The following is a 19,895-nucleotide window of genomic DNA, read 5'->3' as shown; positions in this document are numbered from 1 at the left end:
TCACAGTACGTATTGTAGAATTTTACTCTGTTGGGCATGAAGAGTACAAAATTTTTACCCGGCACCTTTATAACAGCAAGAATTCAAATGGAATAAAGGGCTCATATGCGACTCTTCGGTGATTATGGTACTGCAGTACCCGGCCAAACCATTGTGGGCCTGGCCGAACACATAATGGGCTTACTAAAACAAGGCCCTCTTAGTGCTCACGGTGGAAAGAGTTTTTAAAAAAATAACCATTGACATCAGTCTTATTACTTAAAAATAAAAATGAAATAACGCATATCATATGATTTTAATGGCAGAAAGTAAACTTATACTAACAGAAGAAAAAAGCAGAAAAACCTTAACTGATATTTCTTGGAAACAATTTCTTGTCATAATTTTTTACTTGTAGCAAAGACTTTACATCTCAGATCTTTTTTTTAATATCAATTGTTTTTTAGTTAATGGTTAACACAATCACTATCCAAAATTCCTAGGTCGATATAATAACACATTGTATCGAGACCTGAAATAATGACTTTACAGTACGACGGCCACTGACCGAACGCTTTCAATTCGCCTTTGTTTTTTTTTTTTTTTTTTTAGTAAAATTCTTATAAAAAGTTTTAATTCGCATAAATTTCAGGTTTTGTTATTCTGGACAACATTCTGAATAACAATCACCCTTAAATACCGGGGGGTTATCCCTGATTTTCGCCTCATGTGGAATCCTCATATTAAGTATATATCTATGGCACTATGGGCTAATTATGCAAGTCTTCGCGCAAGTGGCAAGAAAAAACTGGGGTATCTCTGCTGGCGCCATGAATGTCATTTATGATCAAATTTACTCACCTGTGGTTACCTAGGTTACCTACGCTTGTGGCACCTGAGGGTGGGCCACAAGTAAAGTCCATGCAAAACGAAAGTTGATCTCAATTTGATTTTAATGTATAAAAATTAGGAATGCGTCAAATTGTACGGTTGCTGTGGAGTTTTTAATTGGAAATGTGAAGAAGTTCGGAAATACAAAATTTGTAAGAATTTTTAATTTATTGTCGGGAAATGATTGTGTTTTAATTGATTTTAGTTGTAATTGTACCAAGAAATGTTTTATTGTTAATTGTAGAAAGTGTCGTTTAAAGGCCTGCTAAGGAGGGACGAACAAGTCCGAAACACAAGTTTAAAGTTTATGTGTTTGTTAGACTTGGCGCTTATCGAAAAGATTGGTAAAAAGGCAGTTGGACTAGCGTAACCGATTATGTAACAAAAGAACAAAAAGTGCACAAAGATTACACACAGTCTTGACTCACGGAAGGTCAGCGCTGGAAAGGGGAGAGTGAAATGAGGTCACCTTCCCCGAGGGGTCAACAACGCCACCAACCTTTTATTACGTCAGAAGAACATCTACAAAACATCGCGATCGTTGATTCCAACAGTGTTCAGATGAACTAAATAAAAAACATTATTTTTGATCTGTAAGACTAAATATCTGCATCCATATTATCCAGTATAATAAGTCCTGTTAATATATAAAAAGTACTAGTATACAAATTAAATTTAAATTAAGAAAGTTGATCTCATCTCAGAGAAGAGCTCTCATACTCATGACCAAAGCTTTCCGCACAGCTCCAAACCAGCTTACAGGTCATTGCTAGAAAACCGTGATAATTAAATCGTGGATTTAATTATCACACTCAATGAAAGCTTCGTCTAGCAATGTGGGGAAACGACATTAATCTGAATAATGACACTTTTGAGAAGGACAGACTGGAGAAACCCTGCCCTTTTTACTCAACGCCCTGTCCTGGCAGTTCCAACAAAATGAGCCACACGAACTCTAATCCTGCTGAAATTGAGATATTTACTGATGGTTGGAAAATTGATGATTCCGTCGGATGCAGATTTGTCGTTTACGTTGACATGCAAGAAATACATCACAACTGTTATCGTCTAGGAAACTCCTGCTCCGTTTTTCAAGCGGAATTAATGCCTATCAAGATGACCCTTACTTGGACTCTTGCTAATTACACCTCCACCACAATACATATCTATACTGACCGTCTTTCTGCACGTAATATAATTAAAAGTTCTAGCTTATATCCATTTGCCTGTGGAATTAGGCAGTTAATTAATAATTCTGACAATACCATCACTATTGCCTGGATTCGGGCTGACCAAAAAACTGTCGGTAATGAGCGGGCTGACCAAAAAACTGTCGGTAATGAGCGGGCTGACCATCTGGCGAAAACGCCATCAGTACAACTCTGAACCAGTAATATACAATAAGATTAGTAAACAAACTTTGAGACATCTATGGAAGGAAGCAATACACACTTGGCAAGACACTTGGAACCGTGATAACAATAGTATAACTTTTAAATATACCCTGATATCGATCATTTTTTAACTTTAAATTGGTTTTTTCCTAGCTACCACACCACTCAAATTTTTACTAACGGTAAATTTGCTAGTTATGTTTTCAGATTCACCTAATAGAAACTCAAACCTTTGTCCTTTCTGCCAAGTAGAAGACATCAGCACCCATTATATTTTCGAGTGTGTAGAGAAATTGCGGCCGACGTGTACGTCGGACGTTCAGCGCCGCCTTTCTGTAAGCCTAGAAGTTTGACAATGGCGTTTGGCTGATTCCACTGACGTTCCAAACGCCATTGTCAAACTTCTATACTCACAGAGAGGCAGTGCTGAACATCCGACGTAACGTTTTCGCGTTGAAAACGTCGGCCGCAACCTCTCTTGTGACATTAGAAAAAGAACGTATAGAATTAAAACTTCTAATTAAAGATTTGAACATATCCTGGCCATGCAACTTTAGTGACATATTCACGACCAAAGAGACTTACCTAGCTTTCACAAGGCTGGCCAGAAGACTTGGCAAAGTTTCACTACTTTCTGCAAATAACTAATCCAGCGTCTATCTGGAGGCGTAAGTTATGCTCCGCAGCAAGACACCATCTACACGCAGAATTTATTCTTGTTTATAGCAATTATATCATTATAGTTAAATTTGTAAGTTTACTCTCATATTTACTTTTATTTATAATCTACAATGTTATGTACTTGGGAACTCCTGTAAACCTATTGTGTCTGCTTTAACTTGGTAATGCCATAAGCGGGGTCAAGTGTGTACAAATGTACCTTACTAAATGAATGAATGAATTCCAATGTGTAATATCATTGAAATCCAAATTGTCTTCGACAAATTCTATACACGTTAGAACATTGGTTTGTGTGTTACTATAATTTGAATAAAGAGCGTTTTTTAAAAGTTTGTTTTTATCATTTTTATTTTCTACTTTTCAGTTTTATACTGTATATGGAATACTGAATTGTTGAAATTTGTCTTAATGTTTAATTGAGAAGTGGGTGAAAATTGAGCTATATGCTTTTATTTAGACAGTAAAGCTGAAAAGACCATAGAGATGTGTAGCGCTGTTATCATATTTTATGTATAAGTTTTAATTTTTCTCTAATTGTTAAAGTTGTCGGCAAAGACTTAAAAAGTCTGTTATCGGGAATACATATGTATGCAAAATTTCAACAAGATCGGAAATGGGAAGTGGGTGAAAATTGAGTTACTTTATCTGGATAGACAGACAGAGTAAGCTAATAAAAAGTATATACAATAGAAAAATTTTATTCAGACACAAAAAAAATTCCTCTCGATATGTTTAATGCTACAGTCCAAGATGATAAGTTCATCCAGAGATTGATTCCGGGAAAGTGTACCGGACTTATTTAGCCAGCTGTTTTCTAGTTTCCTCCATTCAAGATTACAAATTTATCTCAGATACAATTACAGTATTTAATAGCATGAATTTCTAGAATAGAGTACTATCTTTGTCTTCAGCTTTTATATTTTCAGTTCTCTGTTCCAAAATGTTCAGTTTTGATTTACTACGCCTTTTTACATTCCCAGCTGTTATATATAACAGAAGGAAAATATGGCGAACGGTCAAAAATTAAACCTCCTCCCCCAAGAGTTTTACATTTTTGGACTCATGGGACCTTGAAACTTGCAAATGCAAAAAAAAAAAAAAAAATTCGAGAAAAAAAAAAAAAAAAAATTCGAGAAATGCAAAAAAATTCGTTTTTTTTCCCCTGTACGTATGGATGTTAGTGTCTGTGGGGGGCACGATTTTGTTCACCTTCTTTGAAGCTTAATAACTCCTGTGTCTTTTTTCTACAATTTACGAAATTTTGCAGAAGGGTATATTAATGGAAATGATACTAACAAATTTCGGTGATTAAAGGTCGAGAGGTGGGGAGATAAAGAGAGTTGTATGTAGGGTCAGACAATGGCGATTTTACTCGTTATTAGCATTTACAATTTTTTATAAAACCCACCCCTACTTTTAAAATTCAGTTTTTTTTTGTCATTTTATAATTAAAAATATAAAAAGTTTTTTTTAAAAATAAAATATCATAACAGATGGCGCCACTAAAAGTTGCCGGAAAAGTTAAGCAACTCGTTGCTGGGTTCTTTTTATCATCAATTTTTTTAGTATATTGTAGAGTAAATATGCGTAGAGACTACGAAATTCTTAGTGTGGTCCTGATTACTCATATATTATATATAACAATAAGTCATCTGTTCTTTTAATAATAATCCGTATAATGTACCGCGTTATTACTAGATTTAAAGTAATTATTTTGTCGATACCGCTTTAATTTCGCTAAAGTTTGATGTCGTATCTTAAATTTGAGGGTCCTCCTATTTTTAACCGTACTGTCAGTAGCAGCCAAAATTTCATTATTAATTCTTTGTACCCCTATATCATTACTATTTTACTTTTTTGTTTTTATATTGTCTATTTGGACCTTGTTTATTAATAGGACTTATTATACTAGTGTAATTTCTTAATTCATCATTATTCATTTAAATTTACGTTCTTTCAAATACACACATTGATTTTACCCGACAAAATAATTGAGGACCTGTCGATTTTAATATTTTTGTTACATTTTCCAAAGATTGTTTATTTAATGTTTTTTAAAATATTTCTTTACTTTTCGATTGATGTCTCTTTGTTAACCGCCATGTTTTTAAAATGGCGAAAGTCAAAAACGAAAAATCCCATCTTATGGGAGATTAGTCGGATGGCAGAGCGGTTAAGACGTCAGCTTACAGCTGTGGGGCACCCAGTATGAAATCCAGGCGGTGCCGAGAAAATGGCGACTTTCCTAAAGTAGGAAAGTCGCCATTTTCTAAACGGAGTCTCGTTTAGAAATATTCTCCTCTCTTAAAATATCCCACAACATTAATATTAAATGAAATGTTTCCTTTTTCTACGCAATTTGTACAAATTTTACAAAAATCAGTAGTTTATTATCGTTTACCGGAATTACACAGAGTCCAGGCCTCCTTTCTCTTGGTCTTTTTACGGGTACTTCTAGAAGGGGACGTACAAAAGAACGGGGCGGAAGTAACGTCTAAAAGAGCTTAGAGCTTCGACTAATCTAATCCGACGAGGCTTTTCCTTTCTTTGGCATCTAAAAACCTCGCCAGCCGTTTGACGCCAAAAAATCGAACGAAGTAGGATCTGTTACTGATTAGTACGGCAGAGCGAGGCCACGCCTCTGAGGATCCAGCGAGAGGTCCTCCGATCGGAGGTCAAATCCAACGTTCCGACTAAGGATGAACGAGTCCGTTCTGGGTGGAGATAAACCGGACACTCATATAGTCCGGGATCTTCGTCTCGTTCTTCTCCCTCCGTGGCGAATACCCGGACGACGGGGAGAGGAGAAAAAAGCACGCCAGCCAGCGAATCGGCCAGGCGGTGAGTTTCTCGGTCCCAACGGGCACCTTCCAGGAACAGTCCGCAGATATAGGCGCCGTCCGTAGCCGCTTCCGTTACTTCTTCGGGATCCATACGGGTGATTTCGTTCCTCTGGATGGCGGCATCCAAGGCCCATCCCGGGTGCGATCGGCATGTCTCCTGAAACGAAACTCTTCCCGCTTATTATTGTCATTAATAACGGCGTTGAATTTACTAATAGGGTAGACCCGATGAAATATTTTAAAGTACTGTACGCGGTAAATTTATTCTAATGTTACAACATATTATTTTATTCGTAGACATTTCCATGTTTCTATTTTATTCGGTACAATGATATTTATTAGTTTATTGCTTCATTGTTCCCTGAGAATATTAAACACAAAATTGCTTATCGATTTTCGATATTGATGTTAATGCTCCGTGTAATAAAAAGTATATGAATGGTGTTACACGGCGCCAGAAAGGTAAATCACCGATTTAAGGGCTGAAGTTTTTGAGAAATTCAAAAATGTGATTGCTAAAAATCCAGGGTTTCTGAAGGTAAAAATTATAGCAAAAGTTTGAATGGGGCTACATTCGAGTAGATGTTAAATTAGTTGTGTTAGCCTGTTTAAGTATGCCACTTTTTGTACAGTAAACATAGAGAGATCGTTTCCCCTTTATAAAAGCATATTTTAATATATTTTAGTGCAACAAAATCCGGACTTTACAATATATCAATCGATACGGAAAATCTCGTTGGTTGGTTACAAGACTACAGGCAAACGATTTCCGGTAGAAATTTCGAAAATATAAGTTACCCCGTATCTACGACGTATAGTCCGAACACTTAACCACAATTAAATCTAAATTTAAGTGTGCATTTTCCGATCTTTACTAAAGGATTTATTAGCTTAATTTATTTAATGAAACCAATAAAAATAAATAGCTTGAATATAGCCAGAAAAGTAATTCGGCACTTAGGCTACGGATTAATTTAAGATAATAAGTAAACAGTCATTGGAATGGAGGCCAGAACTCAACCGATGATTGACTCCCTGTACTGTTGGAAAAGTATCGTCTAATTTTCGCTTATAATTGAAAAAAATGAAAATAAATAAACTTATTGAAGATTTCCTGAGCCGAGCAGATCGATAGATATCGATCGGAATCATCATTATTCATCAGTGTTCCGGGAAGCGAAAAATTGTTTTGATTATGACACTTCTATAAAAATTTGAGTGTACAGTAGATTCTTAATTTTCGAACAAATGGTAAAATACAAACAGGGAATACAGCCGAAACCACTGGTTCAAAATTGATGAAGTTGGTCTTATAAGATGCACAATACCAAGAACGAATGATACCATTTATTAGATTTTGAGTCTCTTCAAAGATTCTCCACATACGATATTTGAATATTTATCGAACCAATCAAATTTTATGCAAATTATTGTCATACCGTACGATCACGTGTCTGTAAAACTTACTCAATGGTGAAAAGTTTTTCAAACACAATTTATGATACACTATCTGATTTCGCTGGTTTGAATGCCTTGTCTTTAATGGCCGTTGAGCCACACTTCAAAATGTCACGTGCTAGTTCTTTTTCGATATATAATGTCGCTTATTGTAATCACATTGGTTCACAACTGTTTCGATAATAATAAGCGGCTGATAACAATATCTGGCAGCCGTCTTTTTTCAGGACAACCGGTGTACAGGGGCATATACTGTATTTATTGTACAGAAAGGCTCGTCAATCAGTTGTTCACCATCAACAGCTAAATCTCCGTGGCGATATAGCAAATATTGTGGCGGTCGATCGAAAATATTTTCGATCGATCGCCACAATATTTGCTAATCATAATTTCGTAACACTTAAATTTTTTATCGAATTAAAAATCCTATTAAATTACTTTCGATATTAAATCATGAATGAGAGAAAGCATGAATACAGTGTGATGACAGTCCATCGTAGAAACAAAAAGTTGTCTACTGCTATTCTTCAATATCAATAGAATAGAACATTAAGCTATAATCATAAAACTGCATAAAATTAAAGGAAATAAAATTTATAGGATCAACTAAAAGAATTTAATAAATAAAAATAAGTACGGTATTTCAATGGTAACTCTAATGTTTATTTATTTAAAATTTTCTATGTTCTAAAAGGGTCTTATTCAGGCGTAATAGTCATAGAACAGCGGTTCTCAACTGGTGATACACCAACCAGCTTAGAACACTTTTTAATAAATCTGCATTGGGTGCTATATTTAAAAAGTAACAAAGATAACTATCAAATAATACTTTCATAAAAGTAATAAGTAATGCTTTCAAAAAGTTTTTTAAAACTCATTCTAATTTGTAAGATATAAACATCATAAATACTCTAGTTTAATCTAATATTAATTAGCAGCAGAATGATCACAATAACTGAAAAACCTTACACAGAAAATATAGAACCGGTTTGGGAAAACTTGTTTTGATTACATTAAGCGGTTGATAACATTAACCAATGACTACAATAAGCGAAAACTACTATACATTGAGTTTATATCTTGACAACCAATGATCAGCCGATAACCGAATAAACATCAATCTAACCGCCAATGATTAGTTTAATGAAAAATGGCTCTCAAGCAAGAAAGGAAAATAGTTTTCACGAAGAATGTGTCTAAAAATGTAAAAGTTTGGAACTTGTAGTTTTCAATCATAAAGGTATCTACATGTTGATAATGAAAAAGATTTGGTATAGAAGCTGTCGAAAAGGTGTCCAGTGACTCACTTTTTTCAAAGCTGCGGCCTAGCCACGGTCAAAATTTTATCTATGTAGGAACGTGCAGGTGAATGAACAACTGACAAGTGAGCTCGGTTGGTCCGGTAATAAATAAAATATTCTGCGCTATGTAGTATTCAATAAGCTAGTAAATATTAAAAACGTAACCCAGCTAAAGTGCCTAGAAAAATAAAAATCCAGCAACGAGTTGCTTAACTTTTCCGGCAAAATTTAAAACCGCGTGTACGGCGCCATCTGTTATGATATTTTATTATTAAAAATTTTTATATTTTTAATTATTATAAAATGGCAGAAAGCTTAATTTTGAAAGTAGGGATGGGTTTTATAAAAATTTGTAAATGCTAATAATGGGTAAAATCATCATTAAGTCCGACCCTACAGGAGATACACAGGAACTTCTTTATCTCCCCACCCCCTCGATCTTTATTCACCAAAATTTAATATCATCAATCCCCCTAATAAAGTAAGCTACTGACCACTAATGAGAGTTTCTAATCTAGTCCATACCTTTTCCATCACAAACTCATATGCATTGACTGTAAATTACTAGTTTCAAACTTTAATATCTTTAGGCACATTTTCTATGGAAAAATATTCTCCATTTTTGCCTGAGAATACTTTTCAATAACTCAGTTTCCTATGTAAATAATCAATATTTTCTAAAATAAAATACTGTATGGGTAATGTAATTTTTATTTTACAAATTTCTTTTTCGAATGTTATTAAGCTATAGTACTGTCTAAGAGGTTGTCCAGAAAGAAAGTTAAAACAAAATGCCTCTGTCTCGAGGTAAGTGTTGCCGAAAATTACGCGGCGTAATGTGAATCCGACCGTCAGACTAATCGCAGAGTAGAGAAGTAGTAGATTGACGAAACTCACCTGTCTGATGGAAATAAGTAGACCTCGGGGGTGGAAAAATCCCGGAAACCAAAAGACTTTTGGCTTTTTCCCCGTCAACCAGTTCCGATATTGTCGGTCTCGTTCCTCCAACTCCACCAACCATGACCCCAGGGTGTCCGTTTCCCAAGATATCTGCGAAAGACGCGAAATGAGATTCGCGTGCCAAAGACGGAATGCAAATTCGGAATCGAAATTACTGCTTGAAAAAGCTTAATTTTTCCATTGAAAACAAAAGGAATTTCGGCGACCGATGGAAAAAATAAGGCATGCTCACCGTTTTCCAGGAGACAGGCGTTCGATGATCGAAGAGAGACCGCAGATCTTCCGGAACAGATGATCCTATTCGTCGAAGATCCGTACGCACAATCCTCAACAGAAGAGTCATCCGGTCGACCTCCCTGCGCAGAAAGAGTCGGGTGGGCGAAAGGCGATCGACGGAAAAATCCGGCGCCTGCACGAGAACGAATAGACGGTAAGCGAAGGAGAAGATCGTCTAATGGTAGAAATTACTCACCGTCTCAGGTGGGTAATCGAGGGATAATCGGTTTAGAATCTCCTCGGCTCGTCGGCGGATTTCTTCTTCGCGGCTTTCTTCTTGCCCCGCGCGATAGTTCGGGAGCCGAATCCCTCCAACGGCGTCGAAGAGCGCTCGAGCCTCTCGCGTCCGATACCTGAAAAACAAAACAAGGGGTAGACACGGGGGTAGGCAGGGAAGTCCCCGAAATGAGGAAAATTACACGAGTGTATTGTAACTTACAATAAAGGCTGAAACCGCACATTTATTTCAAAAATAGACAACTAAAGCAGCTTGTTTTTCACTTCTTATCGGCTTTTGAAAGGAATTTTGCAAGTTTTCTGAAGAATATCTCTGGGAAAGATTCTCTTTTCCGGAGATAACGGTAGGTTTCTCTTACTTTCTTATCCTGCAATTGCACTACCCGGACGAAGGTCCGAGTAGTGCAATTGCAGGATAAGAAAGTAAAAGAAACCCGCAACTCCTGAGATTAGTCCGAAAATTAAATAACATTTCTCTGCTTTGAAAGAAACTTTGTTACATTTAACTTAATTTATAATAAGTTTTTATTAAAAAATTAATATTACATTTGGTTTGGCTACCCCTTTAACATATGCATAATTCGAATTCTTTACGATGCAGACTTCACACATTTATTTAATATAATTAACTAAATTTACATGGAGAAAATTGAAGAAAATTTACTTTGAGACTTTTGAAAGAGGAGGGGTTCAAAATACTCAAACTTACCACAAAACTACTTAAGACACGAACCATTTTATTCCTTCCTTCGGAATTTTGTTTATACAGTACAGTACTTCTCTTCGAAACCAAGCGCTAAGGTGCCATTTTATACATTTTAAGGAAGTATAAAATGGTACCTCAGCGCTACGGGTGAAAAAATCGTTGTCTACTTTGAGTAGAAATAACATTTTTTCGTGTATTTATTGTGTATGTATTTTTCTGTTTGATATACAGTACAAGTGAAAGTATTTTGTTTTCGCTATCTACATTTAGAAATAACGCCAATTCGGAAGAAAATACTGGAACGGAAGTACTTACGCAACATCGACGTTTGCATCTAACCCAAAGACATCCGGACTGTCAACGTCGGGCAATGCCTCGAGCGTGCGCTGCATTTCTTCTTGACATCCGTCGGAAGGAAGAGGATAGCCGGGACGAAACAGAGTGTCCGGCCGAAGAAGCCAAGGACGAAACCACTCCTCGGTGTAGGTGATGAGCAATCGACGATCAAAATCATCGGTAATTCTCCCTCCGTAGTGTACTTGTCCTACTACGTACGCCACCGATCTCCAGCAGATCTCCTACGAAACGAACGATACGAATTGATAACAGCGATTCAGAATGCCAAACGGAAGCGCTACTCACCTGTTGGGGGTCCGAGTCTTCCAGTTGTTTCTGTAGAAACTGGACGGAAGCCACGAAGTCGGCCCGATCGAATTCGTAGGGAACGTTCCATCCCGAGGGTCCGAATTTGCGCCGTTCCAGTAACGAGGCGTGGAAGAAAGCGGCGGCAAACACAATCCGGTTCCAGGAGGGAATTTCTCCATCTTTGATCGTGTCGTCGGGTAGATTAGCCAAGAGACGCTTCATGCAGGCCTTGATGCCTCCCGGAGGCTCGTTGGTAAATTTGATGGAAGCCTTGAAATAACAAACTACGAAATTTACAAAAATCGATTATGGAATAGCAACGAAGACGAAAAAATTTGGTTTGGTAGGATAAAGCAACGCAACACGGTGGCGATCTGCCTCTTTCTATAGAAAACTAATCCCTGTTTAAATGTTAGACACACAGAAAATCTGAAAAACTTGGCATCGCCAGCCAAACACGAAGGATATTATCGGCATTCGGTAGTTTTAACCATGGTCACTAACAGTGTGGCGGAGTCCGAGTCCGACTACGATTCCTTTTATAAAGAAGATACTACTAGGTATTCGAACTTTTTTTTATCTAAAATTTTTCTATAAAAAGTCGTACTAAAATTGATGGTGAGAAACAAAAAATAAATATAACGAATAAATAATAAGCTAGAACAATTCTATTAATTACACTTTGCAGTTTTCGCTTTCCTCTTTAAATTGTTGCATTTAGATTCTGATCTCGGTATTATTTTTTCGTTGTTTCTATTGACCGTTTTAAAAGCAAATTATGTTATAGAAGCAATAATAAACAGTTATAATAGAAGGCAGTGGAAAAGTTAATTTGTCATAAACAATTGATATCATAGATGAAGTGTTGCGCCGAATAAAAATTATGACAAGTCAAATTTTTTCTTGGAGTATCTCTTTAGTAAAGATAAGCTTGACACTTCGAATCTTGTGACGAAATCGCAACAAATAATTGCACATTTTTTATTACAGTCAAAGAAAGGTTAGATCACTCACCTGCAAGATGTTAAGAGGAAATTGCGGGTGGACTTCCGTGGTCATCCACAACCGGAAACGAGTATGAGGAATTCCTATTTCTTCCAAGATATTCGATATTTCCTCACTAAATGGAATATTCAGATGACAGTTCTGCAGCAGTAACCACCGTCCTTCCAGCACGCAGTCCCTCAGCAAACGTCGAGCGTGCGCCTCTTGTCCTTGTCCCATGGATAACTGCCTACATTCTAATGAAGATGGTTGCGCGTCAGAATCAGATATCATTAAGATTAAATTTAAGGACCAAAGATTTACCTAGCTTGAGTTTCTTGGCTAATTCCTCGATCTGAGAAGTGGGATCGGTACCGGTCGACAGCAAGCAAAGAAGTAGAGTAGCCGGATCCGACTCGGCCCAGGTCGATTCCAGGTTTAAGGCGACTCCTTCCACATACTCTTTGCCCAGAACGTCTTGGGAAGAAGAAACAAAAAACAAATTTTTATTTAGAGGAGTGGAAATATATTCGGCGATGAACAAAAACGCCCCGAAATTCGAACAGTACGAGCTCAGTCCGAAATTTTGAAAAATTAGTCTATTGTCTATTCACCCTTACTTCGTGAACAAAGTCATTCGGTCCTCTTGTTACGAGTGGCCACACCGTTCTATACATAGCACATGACAAAATCTAAATTTTGCAGGGAGGCTTGTGTAACAGGGGGATTGATGCTACTAAATTAAAATAATGGGGATGGCATTAATAATACAATAACGAAACACAAAGAAGAATGGAAAAATCGATCGTTTGGACATTATTTCTCTTTGTCTTAAAGGCATAAAATAGACTTTTTCCGGGTTTTGGGTGTACTACCGGACATTCATTTCGTTCGTACGGTTTCTTTTTTACAGCCAGACGTACTGTACAAGGCGAATGTCTCTGTCATTTACGACAAGAGGAATAAGTATAATCCCGGTTAATGCGCCGATTATTGTAAAGTTAATACTTCACAATTAAGACGACAATTAGATGAATTAGTCCTACTCTCTGCCATTTAAAGTTTCGGCAGATGGCGAAAGCGCGCATTAAGCCACCCGTTTAGCGAGGAGATCCTCTATCTCCGAAGTAAAAAATCGCTTACCCGAGACGAAGATTCGGGCCCGGTCGGGAGTGCGGTCGGGGCGAAGGCAGCGAACCAGCAGTAACTTCTGGAAGTCGCTTCTCTTTCGGAGTCGGTCGTCGGGTGTCTCCTCCTCCTCGGGCTTCTCCTTCCGCCACCAACGGCGCCACGCCTCTTCTTCTCGCCCTATCTGCCGACGAAAAGTGAGGTTAATTTGGCTCCGGACTTTTACGATTGGTTTAAAAGCTGGTAAGAGAGGGAGAGGTAAGAAAATTAAGCGAAGGAAGCGGAAGGCAAACTTGGAATTGTTTGGAATATTCCAATAAGAAGTAACTTGTATAAATTGTAAAAAATAACTCCTGAATGTCGTTCGAAACCGGAAAACGAAGAACGTAACCGGTAGAAAAGCATCCGAATTAACGAGACCGGAATCAGAACAAGCAAAGGCACCTACCTGAAAGGTCAGGTCTTCGAATCCGGGCAGTCGAGTCAGACGCGCCAGGTGGCTCCGACAGTTTCCGGGAATCCAGTCGCCGAGTTGGACCGGCAGGCTATAGGCGTCCGAAGTTTCTCCCCCTGGAAATGGAAGAGAAGATATTAATTGTGAAGAAAAGGAAAATGTCCGAGGAAAGAAAAAACCGGAATTTACCTCGGACGAAAAGGACTAATTCCTCCGGGGAGATTTCTGCTCGGGTGGACGCCACCTTCAGGGCCAAGAGGAAAGAGTATCGGAATTTATGCCGTTCGAAATAACTTCGGACCGAAAACCGGTAAACCTGGAGGGTCAGGCAGCGGACGACATTGGCCACCCTCTGGGGGGTGGAGGCGTCTTTCTCGGACCTGCGATAAATCCAAAAGTCATGGATGTGAACCCGTGCGTGCGCTTTACTCCCTCGCTTCGTTCTGCTCCCGGAACCACGTCACCAAACTCGAGATCGTATAGGAAAAATAGAGAAAAGAAACTTACCGAAGGAGCGACAGGTCGAACAGTCGTAAAAAGCGGTCGAGAGACATTCGATAGGCGGAGAGGATCCGTCCCATTTCCTCGGACAGGAAGTAAAGCAGGGAGCCCCTGGCGGCCGCCGGACGAAATTCCTCTCTGGCCCGGTCGATCTTTTTCCGGGTGTCCTCGGCAGCGGCCAGATTCTCCGACACGCGCCGCGAAGTCTTCCGGGCGTCCCGCAACACTCCGATGAGGCAGTCGTCGTCTAGCAACGAACCCTATGGACGGAAGGACACCACATCCAGTTACATTTATTCCCAATTCATTAAAGGCCGATCTACGCGTAACGTTTGATCGTTGGTCTTGAACGATCCTATAGGACTGAAAGTAGAGACTAACGTGAAACACGCCATCCCATTCATTATTCGATCTATGGTATCACATAAGTATACAGGTTACGTGAATTAATTGAACGCTAACTATAATTATTTGTGTACAATATACGCCATGTATATCTTACTTTTCTTTGTTTTGTTTTTTCCTTCAAATACCGGAACACTTACCGATTGAATTAAACTAGAATATGTATATATAATAAAGCAAGAAAATACCTTTACTGAGGCCAGACGTCCCAGAAGATCGTCCTCCAATTTTCTTATCTTTACAGCGTTATCGGCCGTCTCTTCCATCACTCTCCGTCTTTCCTCTTCCAGAGCCTAAGAAAATCGTCACTCGTCATTCGCCACTTAATTGGTTCTCTGACGCGGAAAATACGAGGCACTTTCAATAGAAAACCGGAAAAGTGCCATTAAAAGTCGGGAGGATGATCTATTTTGACACAGAAAACTTCCAAGTAAAAGGTAACAGTAACTATCAATACGACTGGAAAAACTGTTCATGCAAGAGAACATAAGAAAACGGACCAAAAACAGCCACAGATCTGTGGAATATTCACTACGACTAGGACCGCAGTGAATGTCAGAAAGAATCTTATATACATGTATACAGACAAAGGAAAGTATTGAAATCATGTCAAATTTCCAGTTTTGTAAAACTCCACTGTTTGAAATCTCCTGAATCCAAACAAGTCAAAAAAAAAAAAAAAAAAATCTAGCAACGAGAGTTGCGTAATTTTCCCGGGTACTGTATTTACTCCATTATTAAGCAAAAAATGACACGTGACCACCCTCTCTCCATCCCCTTCACCTTTCACAACCAAAATTTAATAGTATCAATGCCCCTTATAAACAAGCTAACGTGCCTAATTTCGTTTCTTTTCACCCCGTCCTGAGATATTAAGCGAAATACACGCTAACACACACGCACACATCAAGGAATTTTTTTTGCCTTTTTTTTCGCTACTTTGGATTCAGGCGGTCTCAAAACGTGGAGATTTGCAAAAAAAAAAAAAAAAAAAAAAAACTCGGAGGGTCAAATTTGATTCCAATACTTTCCCTTGTTACGTATAATAACAGTCAGAAAATAAAACGGAACATCTGTTTTTAAAATAAAATCGGTTAATGTTACGTATGGTTCCAAAATGGCGACTCGTCTCTGATTCAAGGAAACAGAAGAAAGAAAACAGTGGGGACGCACGTTCTAACCTAATCTAACCTATTCTAATAATTTCGTTAGTAATAATTATGGTAATTTATTAGAATAGGTTAGGTTAGGTTAGAACGTACTGTACGTCCCCACTGTTTTCTTTCTTCTGTTTCCTTGAATCAGAGACGAGCCGCCATTTTGGAACCATACGTAACATTAACCATAAAATCTCATAACAGTTGGGAGAGTTACGTTACTCGTTGCTAGATTTTTTAGGTAAGAAAATTTACTGCTTTTTCGGTGAGTATGATCCTGCATAGAAGCTGGTCTTCCAGACCTTCGGGGGTGACGGCGAAATCTACGAGGCATGTTCTGGCGTAAGTTTCGGGATCGTAGACGGGATCGGTCAGTCCCGTGGCCAAATACAGGCGGAATCCTTCTGTCACGTCGCATTCTCTGTCGCCGACCATCACCTGTAATCGGAAACGTAAACATCCTTCCATCCAATTACGAAACGAAGCGAATTTCCCTACTTACTTTCGACATCGTTCCCGTTTTTACAAAATTCTTGTCGATGATATCGTCCAGAACGGGATCCAATTCTTCCCCCACATCCTCTATTAACAGCGGACGACCGGCGCTCAAGCTCTCTTCCAAGCGACGACGAAATAATTTGTGCCGAAATGACGTTACCTACAGAGAAGAGGAATTTCAGAAGTTCCAACCGATCGTGGGACGGGAACGGAAAAAGGTTCTTACCCGAAGGCCGTTGGGCTCTTCCTTCTTTTGGATCCAACGTCGTCCCCGGTTCTGAGGGTCGACGAGAAGAGGGTAACGACCGCATGCGAAAACAATAATGCCATTCTCAATGGACTTCTCGTCTCCGGGAAGACCGTAGGAGTTCCATCTGGCGATCTGTTTACCAACGTAGATTACGTCAACAAATACGGAAGGAAGGCAAACGCGTAAAACAAAATAATAGAAAAAGAAGAATCCTCTCGATTCCGTACCACTTTTCGACCGAGAAACAGGAAGAGAAAATAAAAAAATAAATATCTGGGATCAGAAAGTGTTACGTCTCTGGCATGACATTCAAATATTGTGTTAAAGCGGAATTTTTTGTTTCTGTTCAAGAAGTTTTGTCGGTAGAAGCCGAAAAAAGGACAATCACCTGCTCCAAAAAGATTTAATTCTCACCTATAAGATACTCGATCGGATTCAAACCCGAATCCACGGGGGAGATAGACCGACTGCCCGACCGAAGAAATTTTTCCAGCTTGGTTATAAAAAAGTATTAGATTTTGATTAGACAGAACGGATATTCCGTGTTTAATCGTAGCCCTTTTTAAATGACGCGAAGGACTGGTTTTCATCCGTCATCCTTAATTAATGTATATTTTTCTGTATAGTACTGTACGTCTTCCCGGCTACATGTTTTTATTGAGGCAGAGCCAGTTCTGAAGGGTTATCGATTCGAATTCTTCAGATGAAAGGAAAGACATAATTTTCTCTTTCCACCCGTATTATGAAAAACCCCTCACTTTTCGACAGCCATTTTGATTCTAGCACGAGAGATACTTACCAGCGAATCGTCGACCAGAGTCCGGACCACGTCCAAGTCCAGGCTGAAAGGAACACCCGAGGATCTAAGTTCTTGTCGCCATTCGTCCATCAGACGGCATCGAAAGATCCGGTCGAAGGGACCCGAATAGGAAAGAAATGCCGTGGCCAATAACGAGTCTCCCGCCACTCTGAATCCAAAAATAAACTTTCGTTAATCGCCTGGCTTGGTTGTGTAGTCGCCCTCATCCGTCCCACCTTAACCCCAATTACTCGATGGACACAGAATTAAAAGGGAAAACAGTTTCCTACGAAACGCGGCATCGACTCACCTGTTGATGCGATCTCGGAACTGTTCGCTCTGCAGCGACCAACGTTCAAATTCTCCCGCCAACTCGGAGAGAAGAACGGAGGCGGTGGACGCTTTTCGACGACAATCTTCCGCTCGATCGGCCAGTCTCTGAAAGAATAAAGAATGCCAGATACAGAAAGACAGACAAATAAAACTGTGTTCCAATTATTTTCTGCACATGTTAGTCCTTACCACTTAATCTCTCGCGACCACCGAACTGATTATAAAGGAACGGAGAAGATGGAAAAGACTCACCCTCTTTTCGGCCAGAGCCGCTTCGTACTGCGCTCTCACTTCGTTCAACTTCTTCTCCTTTTCTTGTAAATCGGCTTCGACTCGGTTTAGTTCTTCGGTGGCTACTTGCAATCTCTCCTCCTGAATCTGCACGTTGGCCTGATGGGAAATAAACGGACAACGTCATTCTCCATCCGGACTTTTTGTTAATAAGAGGTCGGCCGAAGCCAATTTTACGGCTTACGCTGCAAACACGCCTACATCTTTCGCCTGTTATTATTTTACGCGAGATTAATTATATCATTTCTCCTCCTCCTAATCGTTTCTTTTCCGATCTTTCTCTTCCGTAAGATCGAACGAAACTACGAGTTGTTGTCGACTCCATTTGTTGCTCTCAACGTTTCGTCTTTTAATTCTGTTCCTATCGACGCCCATTCTGTTAAATAGAGCTGAATTAACAAAGAGGTATAAATTGTTTCGACTGGTAAACTATATACAGTATTTTCCTGTCTCCTTTGTATATAGCTTACACGAAGAGAAACGGAGAAAAGAAAGAGGAGGCGAAGAATATAGAAAATTAAAATTGCTACCAAAGATATCCCTTTTCTTTCACTTTCGTAATTTGTGTTAGAAATCGAAATGTAGCCTATACAAAATAATTAGTTTTGCTAATAATGTCACTAGTTTTGGGTTAATTTTGCACTGTCGCCATTAAACCGATTAAGGGGGTTAAAAATCTCTATGCGTAACAGAATTATGCCACTGCTGGCGACATATGTTATTATTGGATAATATGCGAATTGCAAGCAAATTTGCTAGCCCAGTATAATTGGTACTCGTTGCGTGCATATAAACTCGTTCACTCTCGCCAGTTTGCATCTAGCGAGTAGCGAGTAAACACTCCCAATGTAGGCCTAATTGACCCCTAACTCTGACACTGCCAGTTTCCATAGTCACATTTAAAAGACCCTTTTCGTCTTTAAAAACACAAAAAAATGGCAAATTTCGACGTGGAACAAGTCTGTAATAAATAATAGCAAAAAAGCGCAGCTAGAAGAAACACATTTACGACACGACTCGCTCTTTAATGACGAGTAACGATTCTCCTCTGTGACCGGCTCTTGCCGAGTAGCTTGTCCGGCAACAGAGTTATTGTACGGTAACCGGTGCAATTATGACAATCAATATCAAATACGCTTGTCATTCACCAAAAGAGAGAAAATTATTAACAAAGAATAATCTTTTCGAATAGAACTTACCTTTAATGGTATGACTTCTTTGTTTATGCCATAAAAGAAAACCATGGCTTTGGTCCAGGACAGAAGACCTGCCACGTCGCCGCAAACCCTCCTGGCAGTGTTCATGTTATAATCTTTCTTTTGGAAGTAAGGAGCCAGCAGCTCTACCGTCTCGTCGTCGATGCTGTCTTTGTCGAAGTTCTGCAGACTCTGTAGGAAACTTGTACTCGACATGAACTGCACGTGGATTCGAAATTCTCATTAATCTATGAAATTCCGGAATTGACGATTGGCAATCGAAAGTGCGCATACTTTTAGCGATTCCTCCCAGGACGGAACGACGCAGTGATGTTCGCTATCTATCGTCACCGGATTTAATTTTCGATGGAACAGTATCAAAACGCAGTCCATGATTCTCATAACCAGATGAGGGGGATGACTCAGTTTTCTCACTGTGGCTATAAAAATGAACGCAAGAAACGTAAATTTCCCAGCATTTATTGGAAGCGAGCTCAATGTTTTCGTTTTCGTGTTTTAACACGCATT

General features: G+C 39.0%; 1 protein-coding gene across 1 annotated transcript in view; it reads right to left on the bottom strand.

Annotated features, from left to right (window-relative positions):
• Positions 1 to 5,303: 5,303 nt before the first annotated feature.
• Positions 5,304 to 19,895, bottom strand: part of LOC136983485 (dynein axonemal heavy chain 5-like) — a 42,396-nt gene continuing 27,804 nt past the window's right edge. The window contains 21 exon segments of the mRNA XM_067280240.1: positions 5,304 to 5,945; positions 9,445 to 9,597; positions 9,740 to 9,916; positions 9,980 to 10,136; positions 11,042 to 11,304; positions 11,369 to 11,641; positions 12,386 to 12,612; positions 12,680 to 12,832; positions 13,499 to 13,667; positions 13,932 to 14,053; positions 14,127 to 14,317; positions 14,445 to 14,698; positions 15,032 to 15,136; positions 16,256 to 16,438; positions 16,503 to 16,658; positions 16,725 to 16,880; positions 17,548 to 17,716; positions 17,858 to 17,985; positions 18,133 to 18,270; positions 19,371 to 19,586; positions 19,662 to 19,807. Coding sequence (XP_067136341.1) covers positions 5,553 to 5,945; positions 9,445 to 9,597; positions 9,740 to 9,916; positions 9,980 to 10,136; positions 11,042 to 11,304; positions 11,369 to 11,641; positions 12,386 to 12,612; positions 12,680 to 12,832; positions 13,499 to 13,667; positions 13,932 to 14,053; positions 14,127 to 14,317; positions 14,445 to 14,698; positions 15,032 to 15,136; positions 16,256 to 16,438; positions 16,503 to 16,658; positions 16,725 to 16,880; positions 17,548 to 17,716; positions 17,858 to 17,985; positions 18,133 to 18,270; positions 19,371 to 19,586; positions 19,662 to 19,807 — 3,929 coding nt within the window. The 3' untranslated portion in view covers positions 5,304 to 5,552.

This window comes from Centruroides vittatus, unplaced genomic scaffold, assembly GCF_030686945.1.
Source record: "Centruroides vittatus isolate TY-2023 unplaced genomic scaffold, ASM3068694v2 contig_882, whole genome shotgun sequence".
Lineage (NCBI taxonomy): Eukaryota > Metazoa > Arthropoda > Arachnida > Scorpiones > Buthidae > Centruroides > Centruroides vittatus.
The sequence above is the reverse complement of the archived record's forward strand: the minus strand, read 5'-3'. Positions and strand labels throughout refer to the sequence as shown.